This window comes from Chiloscyllium plagiosum, chromosome 1 (genome assembly GCF_004010195.1).
Source record: "Chiloscyllium plagiosum isolate BGI_BamShark_2017 chromosome 1, ASM401019v2, whole genome shotgun sequence".
Classification (NCBI taxonomy): Eukaryota; Metazoa; Chordata; class Chondrichthyes; order Orectolobiformes; family Hemiscylliidae; genus Chiloscyllium; species Chiloscyllium plagiosum.
This window is the reverse complement of record NC_057710.1, coordinates 70,964,939-70,982,810: the sequence shown is the minus strand read 5'-3', so window position 1 is coordinate 70,982,810 and position 17,872 is coordinate 70,964,939. Positions and strand designations below refer to the sequence as shown.

General features: G+C 39.7%; 1 protein-coding gene across 1 annotated transcript in view; it reads right to left on the bottom strand.

The window, feature by feature from the left end:
* Positions 1-206: 206 nt before the first annotated feature.
* LOC122549391 overlaps positions 207-17,872 on the bottom strand; it is a 99,966-nt gene continuing 82,300 nt past the window's right edge. Inside the window, exons 5-6 of the mRNA XM_043689139.1 lie at positions 14,811-14,924; positions 207-3,084 (exon numbers count right to left, since the gene is read on the bottom strand). Coding sequence (XP_043545074.1) covers positions 3,018-3,084; positions 14,811-14,924 — 181 coding nt within the window. The 3' untranslated portion in view covers positions 207-3,017. The remainder of the gene's footprint in view (positions 3,085-14,810; positions 14,925-17,872) is intronic.

The window sequence follows — 17,872 nt, the reverse complement described above, 5'->3', positions numbered from 1 at the left end:
AAAGCTACTGGTTCCAATTAAACCTGTTGGACCACGACCTGGTGTTGTGTGCTTTTTAACTTTGTACACCCCAGTCCAACATTGGCATCTCCAAATCATGACTATATTATACGGACTGCAACAGTTCAGAAAGACAGCTTACCACCATCTTCTCGAGGGCAATTAGTGATGGTAAACAAACTTTTGTCTAACTCGCAATGCCCACATTCAATGAACACATTTTTAAGACAATAGCACTTGAAACATTACAATTAGTCCATTAGAAATTCCATCTCATCATAGTAGATAATATTATTTAGCTTGATTTTACAAAGTTACAGAAGTAGACACGTTACAAAATGTCACTTATCAACCTTGAGAGCTCAATAGAAAGAATCCTCTTTCAATAAAATGTTAAGAAGTTAAAACCCTCAGTACGAAGAATGTCTTGATTCACAAAAGGACTGAAAGCAACTGCAAACAGAAGGATTGTGAGCATTGTAGTGAGCAAATACAGATCTAAAGAGGCTTTCGGCGGCTATCAAAAACCCAGCATGAATATTTCCAATTGTTTCTTTTGCAACCAAATAAATTGATTTGTTTCTGAAGGGGAGAATCTAGTGCTGGAATGGAACAGGGAGAAATTGGAAGGACCAGGGAGAAGATAAAGTGAAGGCTAGGCTTGGGGTCCATTGCTTATCTGAGGAGAGAATCAGGAACTGGACCAGACACACATCAGAGCTTGAAAGAAATGAAAATGAAAATAAGCAGCTGGTGTCAATGCAGCATATCCACGAGGCTTAGAGCTTTATGCATTGCACGGTAATGAGTATGGTTACGCTGTAGTTTAGGACTATGCAGAGAAAGGGCACAGTAGTGTCCTGAGTGAAAGAAGGAATCCGACTCTCAAACCAATATTCACCCTGAATTCTGACAAAAGTGGTGTTTCATTGTGACCCACATAAATTGGAATCAAAGAATGGCAGACTCTGTAACTAAACAACTAGCTCCCTTTAAAGAAGACATCATTCAGGCACAATTAAGGCATATTAAGGGAAAGGTAGTTTCCTTGTGACAAATGAGATAGAAAGTAAGGTGAAGATAAAGAAGTGTGTTATGTCAAAATTCGGATGGATAATAGAGCCAAGACCCAGGCTGAGTGTAGACGTTTAGAAGGGAAGTTAAAAAAAACTATAGAAGCAAAGAGACAGTATAATAAAAGAGGGGCAGCTAAATAAAGGGGAATGCAGAAGTCTCTCTGGGTATATAATTAGGAAAACATGGTAAAAAAGGCAGCAGGGCCAGTTTGGAAACAAAAAAGAGATTTACAAATGGCAGCAAGGGGTACAGCTAAGGTATTAACTTTTTATCTATCCTTACCAAAGAAGAAGCTCTGCAGATCATGCTAAAATTGGAGGTGGTATTGGGTGTACTACCTGTAAAGTTGATAAGGCACCAGGTCTAGCTAAAATGCGTCTCTGGATACTGAGAGAAGTGACAGCAGGAATTGCAGAGGCCACAATTTTCCAATCATACTTAGATTCCGCAGGTGGTGCCAGAGGACTGGAAAATTGCAAATGTTACACCTTTCTTCAGACTGGGTATAAAGATAAGTCAAGGGATTATAGGACAGTCAGTTTGACTTCAGTGGTGAAGAAGCTATCATTTGAGACAAAATCAATAGTAAATTTGGCAGATAGGGATGAATATAAGAAAGCCAACATGGATTTGTGGGGGAGAAATAGTGGCTAGCTAACTTGCTTGTGATTTTGGGGAGATAAGAGAGATGTTTGATGAAGGTATTTCTATTTATGTCAGCTTTTGAGTAAGTGCTGTACAACAGATCTCTGAGGAAAGTTAGAAATCATGGAATAAAAGGGACAGGAGCAACACAAATAAGAAATTAGCTGAGTGCCTGGAAACAGAAAGTTGTTTTCATGAGTACTTTTGGACTCTAGGAAGGTTTATAGTTGAGTGGCCGAAGACTCATGGTTCCTGATTTAAGACCTTGATCAGAATGTAGAGTACAATTTCAAAACTTGCAGCTGATAGAAAACTTGACAGTCTTTTTAACCATGAAGAGGATAGTGTAGAACATCAAAAAGACAGACACAGGTTGGGGAATGGGTACATAAATGGCAGATGAAACTTAATAGAGAAGTTTGAAGTAAGTCATTGTGGTCTTATGACTATGAAAAGACAAACTAAGGTAAAGTCTACAAATCTAAAGAGGGTGCAGGAGCAGACGGTCCTGACAGCTTATGTGCAGGAATTATTGAAGCTGACAGGACAAGTTAAGAAAGTTAATAAAGCATTCAGCATCCTTGGTTTTGTTAATACGGGTATAGAGTTGAAATGCGAGGAAGCTATGCTAAACCTGCATATGCTGGAATATTGTGTCCAGCTCTGGGTGATACATTTAGGAATGATGTGGAGGCATTAAAGAGGGTTTCATAATAACGGTTCCAGGGGTGAGGAATTTTAGTTACAGAAATAAATGGAAAAATTGGGACTGTTCTTCTTGGGGAAGAAAAATTTCAGAGAAGACTTTATATTGCTAAAAATCATGAGTTTGGACAGAATCAGAAGAAATCATTCCCACTGGAATATATCAAGAAGCAGATGGCACAGACTTGTTTTTAAAAACTGGCAAAAGAACCAATGGGAGAAAGCTTTCTCACAGAGCATGTGTTTAGGTTCTGAAATACATTGCTTGGGAACATGGTAGGGGAAGATCCAATCATGGCTTTCAACAGGAAACTGCATTATTATCTGTGAAGGAAGAAAATGCAGGGTTATGGTGAGAATACAAGAACAGTGACACTACTGAACCACTTCTTTAGAGAACAACACAGATACAAATGTCCTCCTTCTGTGCTGAACGTATTCCGTGACTCTGTAATCCTGTTTTAAAGCCCAGTGGAGTTCTGTGAAACAAGCTTAACTGGATAAATGACGTTAACAATCCAAATTGTAGAATGTGCAAATAAGGCATTAAAATTACATTGTGCATAAGTCTCTTCAGGACGATGAACAGGTCACCCAGCATTCTCTTCATTCTCTCCAAAAATGAAATAAGGGGCCACTTCTACATTGCGACGAAGTCTGTTTAGGAAAGAGAGATAAGACAGGTAACACTTTCTGGCTTTTTATGTATCCTTTATAAATGCAATAAAGATCTATATCTCCCAAAATAGACTCTAAGTCTTGTCAACTACTTTTCACTTTTTATTTTATGCTTATTCAGTTTGCATCAAGAACACCATATTAGAATACTGATTAACCTGGACAGAGTGGATGTTGGGAAGATGTTTCCATTGGTAGGAGACTCTAAGACCCTAGGACACAGCCTTGGAGTAAAGGGAAGATCTTTTCGAAGGGAAGGCTAAAGAAATCTCTTTAGCCAGAGATTGGTGAATCTATAGAATTCATTACCACGGAAGTCTGTCGGAGGCCAGGTCATTGAGTATATTTAAGACTGAGATAGACAAGTTTTTAATTGCCAAGCGGATCAAGGGTTACAGAGTGAAGGCAGGAGAATGGGAATGAGAGATTTATCGGCCATGATTGAATGGAGAAGCAGACTCGATGGGCTGAATGGCCTAACTTCTGCCTATGTCTTATGGTCTTATGGCCTTATATGAAAATATTGAGGTAGAATTTCCTCTTTGAGTTCATTTGAAAATTTGATTCAAAATTGTATCCATTTGGTTTCCATTGGCATTCATGGCGTAATCACAACTGTAAAGTCATCCACGTACCAGTGACATATTAAATCCAACTGTTTATATTCTCCTATAAAAACATGTATCTTGATGTATTTAGGAGCAGTAATATGGTGTAGCTTGATTTATACAGCTGAGAATTGCTTTTCACCAAAAAGGAATCATTTTTAGCAAGAATAACTTGATTTAAAATCAAATGGAAATGATTTTTAAAAACCTTATTGAATTAATCATTAATTGATGTACACCAGTCACTTTCTTAAATACAATTCATCCCAGTAGCACCTGTGAGCCTAAGGAAACGAGCAAGCTTTGAAAAGCCTTCCCAAACCGTCAAGATCAATAGAATCTTCTCATTTTGACCTCAAGGCATAGCCACTTTTGTAGATGGGGTCTCATTCAGTTGAATTGAACATTGAAGCTATGTGAAAGGTCAGCAAGCGCCGTAATTATTATGCTGCTCTGATCGATATAAATGTAATGTGGTGCAAAACTAATAGAACAAAGTGGAAACTCTACTTCAATATATTTGACAGATGAGAGATAATGTAATTTATTTCAGTAACTTCACCTATGACATCAAATAGACACTAGAATTTGAAATGAACATTATGCTCTCCCTTACAGGGCAGCAAAGAAGCATAATGTGAGCACTATTTGTAAAATCTTGCTAATCCATTACAATCAATAGAATCTTGTAATTTTGACTAGACTGAGAGGTGATGATCTAGTGGAATTATTGCTTGACTATTATTCCAGCAAGGCGAAAGTGGGTACTGCAGATGTCGGAGATTAGAGTCAAGATTAGAGTAGTGCTGGAAAAGCACAGCAGGTTAGGCAGCATCTGAGTTGCAGGAAAATCAACGTTTCTGGTAAAAGCTTGACGAAGGGCTTTAGTCCAAAACATTGATTTTCCCACTTCTCGGATGCTGCCTGACCTGATGTGCTTTTCCAGCACTACTTTAATCCATTACTCCAGCAACCCAGGTAAAGCTCTGAGGACCTAGGTTCAAATCCTGCCAATCGTCCAGAGGGTTGGGCTGCTTGGTTTTGTGCTTGAAGTTGGGGGACATTGATCGAGTGTTAAATACTTCCCATCTATCTTTACTTTGGAGAAGGAGGGTTAAAGCACAGAATTTGAGGAGATGCACTGTGAAGCTCTTGAGCAGACTGATATGGGAATTATCGGAGATTTTGGCAGATTTAAAAGTGGACAAATCCCCAGGTCTGGATGAGCTGCAATCCAGACTGTTATAGATGAAGAGGGATGAAAATAGATTCCCTGAATCAAATTTTCAAAAAGTCTGTGGCCACAAGAGAGGTTCTAGAGGACTGGAGAACTGCTAATGTGGTTCCACTTTAAAGGAAGGGTGATGAAGGTATAGCAAGAAAGTGTAGGCCAGTGATTCTAACATCTAACATTCTATCAGTTATTGGGAAAATAGTGAAGGAGAAAATTAATCTACATTTAAAGAGGCAAGGTTTGATCAGAGATAGTTAAATGGCTTTGTCAGAGGGATGTTATGCCTAACAATTCTAGTGGACTTTTTCAGAGTTGGCCAAGTGATTTGATGAGGGTGGTATAATGATTGTAATGAGGTCAGCCAGATGGACCGCATAGAATATGAGTTCCCTGATTGGTCCGATCAGGGATCTGTGACTAACAGATATAAACAGGAGTGTGAGAGGTTCTGCTCACTCTGAGGAAGCTGGATCAGTGTCGAGGACTTTCCACATGTAAATAAAGGGTACCCTGGTGCCGGGATAGCAGCCTCTGTGGAGTTATTTCAGATGGGGCTGTTGATGTAGTTTATGTGGGTTTGAGCAAGGTCTTTGACAAGATCCCACATGGGAAACTGGTAAAGAAGGTAAAATCTCATGGCATCCAGGTTAACTTGGCAAGTTATATCTAAAATTCACTTAATAACAGGCGACAGAGTGTGGTGGTGGAAGGCTGTTTGTATGACTGGAGCCACATGAATCAGTGCTGGGTCCTTTATTGTTTATTCCTAAAATATGTATATAAGAATGTTTGGGATGATGATAAGTATGTTTGTGATGACACAAAGATTGGCCTAGTCATGCAAAGTGGGAAATATTTTAGTTTACAGGAGAATATGAATAGATTGGTCAGATGGGCAGCTCAGTGGAAAATGAAATTTAATAAATGTGGGCTGATGCATTTTGGTAAAAAGAACAAGACAAGGGAGCACTCAGTGAATGGCAGGGTACTAGGAAGCACAGAGGGATCTTAGGGTGCTTATCCAGATCCCTGGAAGTGGCAGGATAGGTTAATAGTGTAGTTAAGATGAAACATAAACTTGCATTTTTCAGTTGTACAGAACTTTGGTTAGGCCACAGCTGGAGTACAGTGTGCAGTTCTGGTTATCACACAATGGGAAAGATGTGATTGCACTAGAGGGGGTGCAGAGGAGACTCACCAGGATGTTGCCTGGGTTGGAGCATTTTAGCGATGAAGAGAGGCTGGATAAGCTTGGGTTGCTTTCTTTAGAGTAGAGAAGGTTGGAGGTGAGAGGCTGATAGGCGTGTTTAAGCTTATGAGAGGCACAGACAAGATGAAAAGAAAGCAGCCGCTCCCCTTAGTCAAAGGATCAATATCAAGGGGCATAATTTTAAAATGAAAGGCAGGAGGTTTAGAGAGGATTTGAGGAAAAATCTTTTCATCCAGAGGGTGGTGGGATCTGGAATACATTACTTGGGTGGGGAGTTGAGGTGGGAAACCTCACAACCATTAAAAAGTACTTCAAGGAGTACTTGAAATGTCATAGTATTCAATTCTGTGGGCCTAGTACAGAAATGTATAGGTACTAGTGGAGATAGTAATATATTTTTGGTGCTGTAGACTTGATGGACTGAATCTTCTGTACTTTATGATTTTATTATAACATATTTTACAGTTGACCATCAAAAAATATTTAGAATTCTTAATTCTCCCAAGTATGGTGCTATTACCCTGCAGGTAAGGATGCTCTGACACATCAATGTGTCTTATTGATGCTGGCTTGCACACTACAATAACTATCATTGGCAAATATCAAAGGGAAAGTCAACATGCTTAAATAAACTGCTGAAAACATCCAGAAAACAAAATTACACCACAAACTTCCCTCTTTTCTCAAATGACAGAGCATTTATAAATATTTTAACGGTTGTTGAATACTCAAATCTGACAAATGCAAGCAATTAAAAGCCAAATTGAGGTTCCTTTACAACAGAATGATACAACATAACTGATAGCACAAATGCGTCACTAACTGGAAAATATGGAATGAGAATACATCATTTGCCTCCAAGCTGGCTGGAAAGTTACATGAGGCCAGAAAAATGCACAACCTTGTATCTGAAATTAAGTACGTACACAATTGCTCTACAGTGTGATGACAATCACTGTGTAAATAATGGTATCTCTGATTAAACATCATCTCAAAAGCAAAGATCAGATACAGCTGGGATCAACGGAATTAATGCATTAACTTTGCTCCAATTAAACCAATTGAAATGCTTTGTAGAAATACAGAGTAGATTTTTATATTACATCTGACCATATAGGACTTTGAGGAAAAGATAAATCTCCTGCCTTTCATTTTAAAATAATGCCCCCTTGTTATTGACCCTTTGACCGGGGTTGGGGGGGGGGGGGGTGGGGGAGGGTTGGAGGGACACTGCTCTCCATGCCCACAATGTAAAGAAATATTTAAAATTAAGGTTTGCCAGCAGCCCATACACCTGGAAGGAAATGTTACAGCATTGTGTGTGTGGTTAGGGGCAACATTAATATTTATCACGATAGGGGTAAAATATGAATTGTCGATTCTCAACTGATTTTAATGCTTGAGACCTTCATGGAATAAGATTGTCTCTAACAAAGGAAGAAACACATATGTAAAATGGCTGCAATGATCACCTGACCACAGACAGAGGCAAGTTCAGAAAACCAAGGTGGAATAAATGAAAGCAACTCAACTATTTTATCTAAAGACACTGAAACTAGTCAACTGACTCATGCAACAAGAAACTCACATCTCCTGTTTTAGTTTAGATTTGTGAGAGAAGTTGCATGTTTTGCATAAGGGAAGATTGCCTGCAACCTCCTGATGAAGGCTTTTGCCCGAAACATCGATTTTACTTCTCCTCGGATGCTGCCTGACCTGATGTGCTTTTCCAGCACCACTCTAATCTAGACTTTGCAACTATCCAGCTTGGAGAAACAATGGAGCCAGACTCCAGAATATATAAAAGAAACTGTATTACAGTAGCTTTTTATAGAGCAGCAGCGAGAGAGAGATTCTGGCCACATCTTACCACCATCATTCCCAGAACAGCAGGCTGCATGATGGATATCCTGGAATTCACATTCTTTGTGCCCCCACCATCATTAAAATCTCACTGTACACCCTGTCAAGCACCGACAGTACAGTTCTGCTCTGCACAGTTCGTGCCCCAAAGAAGGCAGACAGGGTGTGATTTCCTCTTACCCCAGGTCTAGCACTGGAGACCATGACACCATACCATGCCAACCTGGTCGGAGGCTGCCACCAGTATAGAAGGGCTTATGCCCGAAACGTCGATTCTCCTGTTCCCTGGATGCTGCCTGACCTGCTGCGCTTTTCCAGCAACATATTTTCAGCGCTAAAACAGTCATAGCCATCTAGAGGAATGCCAAGTATGGTAGGAAGTAGACATTCTCCATTCCATCTGCAAAAGTGGCACTATCTTCTCTCTAATGCTTCACACTCTCTCCATCTCTGCTCCCACACCCACCTCCCGCCAGGGGTCATGCTCCACCACTCTCAATATTGCCTGCAGTACCTTCCCTCAGTTATACTCACCAACTCCAAATCCCTGACACCACTACCCCTGTGTGCCCTCTGTGCTGCCTATTCACTCACTCAGGATACCTGCCCACCTGCACTACAAGTAACAGCTGTGCCAACCACTTTCATCTTTGTAATATGGGTCCCTCTCTCATTCCAGGAGGAGATGAGTCCAAATTCAGGAAGTGTGGCGGATAGCGTGGCTTTCTGCTCCTCAGCCCTTATGTGGAGAGTATCCTGACTCTAGCCATTGCTTCAACTATTTCCTAACTCCCGAGACTGGGATCGAAGGCTCCTCTTGACTGGCTGTGCTGGGACCCCCTGAGTGAAGGCCATCTCTCTTGCCCGAGGAAAGCTGATAACTGTGACAAACCTACTTCTTTTGTGTGTGCACTAAATGGCAAGGCAAGACAGAAGTAATCTCAGTATGGTATCTCTGGCTGAGAGACAATACTCAAAAAGCCAAGGCAATGCAATGCAAGGCAGGGCTGCTGTGCACATCCAGGAAGGTTCAGGGCCAGCGAGTACAATGACAGCAAATGAAGAGGCCAGATTAGCAGCCTGATCCAACCCATATGTATGTCCCTGAGTACACAATGTTGTTGCTGCAGCATTACAATGACAGTTACTGGTTCATCCCAAGGTTCAGCATTGAAGTGCAAAAGGACCACTAAGTGGGTCGGAGGTGTTCTATAACACAGATATCTTGGATGCCAATATCCTTGAGCCACATGTAGCTGATACATTGAGATGTTGGTGTCTGGTGTCCAACATGGAAATCCTTCAGAGCAGAAGCCCTGTTTAATTTCCATGTTGGTTTGTTCAGTTCAATGTTTAGCTTGTTTGGCTGTTGATGTGAGTTTGACCACTGACGAGGAGCTTAACAAGCAATAATCACCCCAAACAGACAATTCTCCTCGCTATTGGTCGAGCACAAAAAAGATGCAGTGAGATACTCCTGATGTTAAGTGTCGAGAGTGTGGTGCTGGAAAAGCACAGCAGGTCAGGCAACATCAGAGGAGCAGGAGAATCAACGTTTCGAGCAAAAGCCCTTCATCAGCCTTTCACTCTCGATACTGGTCTCCAGCATCTGCAGTCCTCATTTTCTCCTCCTCATGTTAAGGTCGGCCTCACCAGATTCCTCATCTGATTCTTCTACAACTTCACCAAAACCCACTTTGCTCAGATCCCTAACAGATATTTTTCCACTAGGCTTAATTTTGGTCTTCTTATTCAAGAAATGTATTGGAGGGGTATCGGAGGAAGTTGCTAGCTTCATAACTGGAATGAGCTGCTTGTCTTTGGAGGAAATATAAACAAGCAGGACTGGGTTCGACTGGAGTCTAGAGGAGAGAGGGATGATTTAATTGAAGTGTACAAGATCCTGAATGGTCTTGAGAAGGTGCATGTGGTTTCTCTCTATTAATGGTGAATCCAGAACTAGGAGGCACTAGGAATCCCCACCTACTAAGAGTTGTCAATCTATCAGAGACCAGTAGCATTCATGCTCAGCAGCATGGTTTTTAGGTTCAGGGAGGTGCTTAGATGTACATTTGTCTAGTAAGGTGGCGGGGGTGGGGGGGGGGGGGGGAGGATGCTCCAGCCGGAGCTTGTCCATGTCGCCTATTCCTATTCTTTGTTTTCTTCCTGGGAATAGCAGCCCAGTGCGGAGTGTGGCAGCAGCCAGTGATCCGACCACATGGAGGCCCACTGTGTTGGTCTGCTGCGGAGAGCCTTTGGAGAGATACTATGATGTTTGTCTTTTTAACTTTGCTTCTTGTTTTTTTTCTGACCTATGGTCATACCGTGTGTAGCTAATGCAATTTTTCTTAATTTTCTCTATGCTGTAACTAAGGATTGTACCTAAGTACCTTTGTACTTGAGGTAGCACTTTGTACAAGTGGTGACTAATAAACTTTTTACAATACTCATTTGTGGACTTGTGACAATAAAGCAAATTCAATTCAATTTTATTCAATATAATAAACAAGAGCACCGATGTAGATCTCAGTAGGTAAGGCCTGCCCATGATTAGCACCTTTATTATGCACAGATCTATGGATCCAAATTGACAGTCTGCTCACACCAGTTTGTCACTGGGTGGGTCATTTCTTTTCTATCGCGCGTGGAGCTGAGGTCGTTGTAGTTCAGGCTGGGGAAGGCCCAAAGTGGTCAATACTTGATGATTTTAATGCCTCAGCTGGTGGCACGGCAGAAGTCTTGGACCTCTCCACCTAGAACTTACCTCAAGTGGAGGCAAGAAGGTGACAGCATTCAGGGGTGCCACAAGATCACCTACTTCAGTTGCCTACCTGCCTCCAGAACTGAAAGATCACCCCCCCCCACCAACCTGACAACCTCTGAGGATAAAATCATGTCTTTGTTCAGGAAATCAAGCAAAGTAACCTTATTCTAATTTATATTGAGACGTCAAGAAAATCTAATAACTTTTCAATATTAATATCTTGAAATTAGACTCTTCAAATATCAGTTTGTAGACAGTTAATTCAATCGAGCAAAATTCCTTTTTCATTATTAGCACGTTAGCAAATTTACTAAAATATCCTAACTGCTTTTAAATATAAAATACAAGGTTTCAGGTTTATTGCTAAGGTGAAAAGCCACAAGCTTGTTTTACGGCACCGTTGCTGTATTTGCTTTTCTTGACGCCAAGCATACAAGTTGAATCCAAGACCTAATATTTCTTGGCAAATTCACTACTGGTGGCACTGTAGTTTGAGGCATAAACGTTTAAAAAAAAATGTTCTTTGCTTGCCAATAACAATGACTGGGATGACAGTAAAACACAAGTTGGTAAAGTAAACCAGTGTTTGAAATGTACACCCACACATTACTTGAAACGCACATCTGTGACACATCTCTGTTGATAATCCATATTTTTTTGGTCAACCGGAAACCCATCACCATATACAAGTGTCCAAACCAAACTATTAGTAATGCTGTGTGTTACTACACAAACAAATAACAGGAAATTATAAACTTAGAGCAATCATATCATCTTCTAAAGTACACAAAAATCATGTTTATATATCCTTTTCATTAAATTACGATTGAAATGTTAACTTACAAATTTACACAACCAGTTAAAGGTTTCTCAAGCTTCTTTACATAAATACATATGCAATTTTAAAGTGATCATTGTAAGATGTTTGAGTATAGGCCAGACCATAAAAATTACAGTGCAGATGTTTAACTGAAACTAGCTCAACTAATCCCAATCTCCTGGCCTTTCCCACACGATTTTATACATTTTCTTATTCAATCTCTTTAAATTACATATTCCATTTGTCACAGACCACATTACTCCAATTTCATGAAAACCCTATAGAATTTTTTTCTAACAACATTCACTGTCTTTTGTTGGTAATATTTAGCTTCTCCCCCTTGTTATTAATTTGACAATCAGCAGAAATAAGCGTTTGTACAAATTCATGATTCTTGCTTTTATATTTTGTTGTCTCATACACAGAAATCAGAATCTGCTTTGTCCCTTTTAAAGATGCAAATTCTGGGGAAAATGCCCAGCGAGGTGTGTGTGTGTGTGTGTGGTAAATGTAGCTTTTTCCTGTCAGTGGAAAACTGGTGCGATGGGATCATCCAGCCATTTTTACATCTCACCCAACTTTACTTTCAATTGAGCTCCATTACTTGTCTAGCCAATAACCAACCAGATACCATCAGTTTACCCCCATATCTCTTCACTTGGACACCTCTCAGCTCACAATCTTTACTATGTGCGAGTATATTTAAATTTCATGTTCTTCACCTCTCCACTCCCCTACAAAAATACAATTTTATATTTTCCACCATTGAATATCATCTTCAAACTTTCTGTTCACTCCGTTAACAATGTCTCCTATAAAGTTTCTCATACAGCTAACTCTGATGGCAATCCTTTGTTCCTGTAACATGTACAGTATAAGGTTATGAGATTAACCATCTCAAATATCCAGGCTCTGCTCTGGGGTCATGAATTCAAATTCAGTTAATTAATAAAGAAAAATCTGGAATTGAAAGCTCGTCTCAGGAATAGTAACTATGAATTTTTTTTGGGAAAGGGAATCTGAATCCTGTCTGCTTTGATGTCAAGCCCATTGCAATGTGGATGACTCTCAGCTATCCTCTAAAATGGCAGTAAGCCATTAAGTTTGAAAATAATTAGGGATGAGTAACAAATGCTGGCCTTGTAATGCTCACATCCCTTAAAAATAATTTTAACAATGAATGTAATGTTACTCAAATCCTACCAATTGGAAAATACCTTTTCTTCTACTATTCTGTCCATAAGTTGTCACCACATGTGTAAAATTACATTGGGTTTAATATCATATCCGTTCACTCTCATGATCTTTCTGACATGTGGTACCTTCTTAATGTCACCTGATATATACATTTCACATGCATGGCATTCTCCTTCCCCACATGCTTTGATTCCTTTAAAGAAATTAACCCCAACCTGCCCTTTCCAGAAACTGGCTACCCCAGATGCCTTGCTAAGTTGACGTTAATGTCACCTATATATATTAACTCGATGGAAGTAAAATTAAGACATAATTTCCTGATACACTTTTCTTCATTCTGAGTAGGGATTGATGAGTTCAATTGCCTGGATGGCCACTTTGCAATGTAGAGTGACACCAACAGCATGGGTTCAGTTCCTGTATCCGCTCATCATGAAGGACTCTCCTTTCCAAACTCTACCCTTAACTGAGGGGAGGTGACCCTCAGGTTAAATCACCACCAGTCCTTTCTCTCTGAGAATGCAGTCCTATGATCTCGTAAGACTATGATGACTTTACCTGACCTTAATGTTCCCACCTCCCATTTCTTTGGCACAATTCCCATTTCAAAAGACTCTTGTGAATTTATATTTTGTGCTTCCATTATCTTTTGCTCAATTTAATCTGGAGTGTATAGTATCCAGATATGGAAGGTTTATTTATTTATTTACTATTTCTAGCATGTTTTCATGTTATCTTTTGAAAGTTTATCTCCAGCAATGACTGTTCTAGCTCTTCTTTAGAGTTCCCCACAATCACATTTTTATCTTCTAAGATAAAAACATGGGTAAACATGGAAGTATACCCACTATTTTCTTGCTGTCATTATAGGAGTCTGCTTCTATTCCAAGTTTGCTGACCCCTCCTTTAACTGGCCTTTTATGTCTGAGCTTCAAAAAGCCCTTATTTTCATTAGTTCTGATGTCGATCTTTATTCAGACTTGCTTCTCAATGTTTCTGATCTCATTTTTTTGCTTCCTTTTTAAGTATTGGGCATAGCTTCCTCACATATATCTGAAGTCATATCATACATTTCTCCTTAAATTGCATTTTGGTTCTAACTTTTTTGCCCGTTGCTTAGGCACTGCTTTGGATGCACATCTTTACTCATTGTTAAAATACACCCTATCCATGTCATTTTTAAACATTCTTCACTGTTGACCTACTTTCGTTTCCTCGACAATCAATCTGGGCTTCACTCACACATCGTTTCCATTCCCTTCAATAATCAGGACTCAGGTCTGCCCAATTGGACTGAAAAGTCTGTTTCTGTGCTCTATGACTCTCCCACACTATGCCTCAGGAGATCTCCCTACTCAAGCTTCCGCCTTCTCAAGTGAAAATCTCACTTTTTGTAATATCAGAAAACGAGGTGTCAATTTTTCTTTATCTGATATTGATTATTTCTTGGCATCTGTTGGATAGAGATTTTAACGTTGTTTCAAGGTAACAGTACATCTTCAAATTTAAAATACTGACAAAACACTCAGATTTATCTGTTATGGTTCAGGATTGTACTGTAAGTCTTAACTATGTTCCTACTTTGTAATTAACTTAACATCCGATAGATTGTACATACATTCATACCTTTCCGTTAAATGAGATGAAAGTGCAAGAAGCGAAAGGTCCAGAATATTTATTAGAATCCTAGCAGTATCTTTCTAACTGTAATAATACTTTCACATTAATAGAACCAATGAATTGAAATTTACATGTTAAACAAAAATCTTGGATATATTTATTTAATGAGTAATTGCTGTTAGAAGTTACAAATTCAGATTTGTTTTTACTTGAAAGCACAGGACTGGAATAAAATTTGGGGATATCATTACTATATAAAAATCTACTTAAATTTTGAAAATAAAGGACAGTTACATTTACAGTGACCCCATCAATTCTTAAATTGAAGTAAACATGATCTTTAATTTTCCAACTTAAAAAAGATACCAACAATCTATTGATTTTTGTACCTTAAGAATGCTCGGAGTCTTTCATCCATTCTCCACTTTTTATAAAATGAATAGGACAGATATATCAGGATTATGCCCCCAATGCAACCGAACACAGCTCCCGTCAGTACATCCCTTACGAAGAAAAGAAACAAAATAATCTTAAAGATGTGAAAATTTGCTCAAATCACACATTCAGAAGCACAGTGTTATATGTTGCACTCCATATATTGAGTTAGACTGTGCATTTGTACTTAAAACCACATGAAAATAAAGAGTTCCTAATCAATTTAAAAGTGTTTATTTCTTTTGTGACAAAAAGGGAGCACTATACACTGGTACTCCAGTATTTTGAAGATTGTAATGCCATAAAGATACACCTGGATAAATTATTTCAAAATAACTATCAAATACTTAACTGGCAGCTTACAATAAAAACATATCATAATCCCGGATAGGGTATTAACATTATGATACATGTGTTTTATTATAAAGTAAATTATTTCAAAAATACACATTCTAAGTCCTCGGATGGAATCTTCTCGAATCGGAGGCAGTATGCACAGAGGTGAGAAGTAAACATCATTAGGTAGAATGGGGATGAACCAGAACTTTTCTACCTTTGCTCAAATTAGGTTATGGGCCAAGGTCTCATCCCACTGGGTAACTGAGACATTTAAGTGGTCAATTAAAAACCACTTAAGGGCCTTGTGCTGCCGGGGCTGCAACTGTTTCAGCTCCAGGTAGGACCAGAAAGAATTGGTGTATCCAATCAGTTAATGAGTGTGCAGAAGGCTGTCAGTTGGAGAGTCCCTTCATCTACTTTAATGTCTGCAGAATCAACGGACTGAACATGGGGATGTGGGATGGTCCCTGAGACATACCCCATTGCCCTTAATTCCAAATCCCATGAGATCACACCCAAGCAACAAAAAGCTTTCCCTGGAATGATTGTCCATCCTGGGAGCCTGTCGCTGGGGATGGAATTGTTAGGACTTCTGGAACTTCCAGCCTTGAATTGGTCAGCAACTCTTGATGGTCAGGACTTTTTTACCTCAGGCCCCAATTCTAGTTGAAACCTCTCCATCATCCGACCGCCTGATTGCTTGAAGAGCTTGCAGGCTTTCCAATCTTCACAGGGTACATGTTTCCTCCTTTAAGCTATCCTGTTTTTGGACTTAGCCTGCAAGCTGGAAGAGCCCAGTCTATGTTTCAATTGTTTGGATTACATGTTGGAGAAATGGACATTGGTCCATTGCAATTTAACATCCATTTGAAAAATTACTACTCTTATAAAATATATCTTATCCAATGGACTGTTCTAATGGAGCTCTATCATCTGTATCTGAAACAATTTCTGTTGTTTTCATGTGGGTGTTGAGCTTTCAGCAATGTACAGCACATAGGAACAGGAGTAGGCCATTTAGCCCATGAAGCCTATACTTTCATTTTAGATTATGGCTAATGATTTCCTCAATTCCATTTTCCTGCACTCCATATCCCTGAATAACATCCTGTCTTTTTAAGAGATGGCAATTGATTTCTATTTGCGGTATTACCTATAAGCATCATTTAATTCAAGGAACGTTGTCTCATTTATGCATCCTGTTAATGAAAAGCAGTGTGGGCACACTTAACACTGCTTGAAGAGACAGAGCTTATTACTGCCACACCATTAAGGAGGTAATGTAGCTGACATCTTCATTTTAGGTTTCATGTGGCAAATAAATCTCCACTGACGGCTATTCTCTCCATTGAAAGAAATAATTCATAGAAGTAATTGAGTGTAATGTGAAATTCACCAGAGGGCCATATGACACTCTCTCTTCAGAAACAGATGATTTGTGGTGAGCAGAATACGAGAGTCACTAAACTTCAGGTAAGGGTTGAGGTTGAGAAATCACAGATTCATAGTGACCTCAGCCAGTACAGGAATTAAACCCATGCTGTTGGAATCACTGCACTGCAAACTCAGCCACCCAAGCCAAATTAACTAACTTTCTCCTCACTTTCTCCAAATTAACTAACCACTTGATATAGAAACTGAGGGATAAAAGCACCGAAACATAGAAGTAAGAGTAGGTCATTCAGCCAATCGAGTTTATTTCATCATTCAATATGATCATGCCTAATCCTCCATCTTCTTCTATTCAGTCATTGAATGTTGGTATCATTGACTGAGCCAGCATTTATTACCCATCACAATTTCCCTCGAGAAGGTGGTGAGCTACCTTTTTGAACTACTTCAGTTCATTTGCTATAGAAAGATACACAATGCCATGAGGGAGCTCCAGCACTTTGACCCAGTGACAATAAAGAAACAGTGATAGATAATTCATATGTACACAGGCCAGTGAGTGGCTTGGAGGGGAACTTGCAGGTGGTGGTGTTCCCATGTATTTGCTGCCCTTGTCCTTCTGGATGGTAGTGGTCATATGTTTGGAAAGTGACGTTGATGGAGTTTTGGCGGATTTCTGCAGTGCATCTTATAGATGGTTCACGCTGCTGCTACTGAGCTTTGGTGGTGGAGCGAGTGGATGTTTAAGGATGTGGTTCTGATCAGATGGGCTGCTTTGTCTTGGCTTATTCATTGTTGTTATAGCTTCATCCATGTAAGCAAGCAGGCAATATTCAGTCACACTTCTGATTTATGTCTGGTAGGATAGTGTACAGAGAATACTGGAGCACAAATATCCATTTTGCCCACAGTGCTCTGGGAAGTCAAACGTGCATTACTCATTGCAAAATTCCTAGCCTCTAACCTGTTCTTGTAGCCACAGTTTGTTTATTGCTAGTCCAGTTCAATATCTGGTCAGTCACAATCCCAGGAACACAGGAAACTAGCACACAGGTGCAGCAGGTAATCAGGAAGGCTCATGAAATATTGGACCTTATTTCAAGGGGTTTGGAGTATACGAATCAGGAAGTCTTATTGCAACAATACAAGGTACAGGTGAGATCACATCTGGAATACGGTGAGCAAATTTGGTCTCCTTATTTAAGAGAAGATATTGTTTCATTAAAGGCAGTTCAGAGAAGATTTGCTAGGATGATCCCCAGCATGCAGGGACTGTCTAATGAGT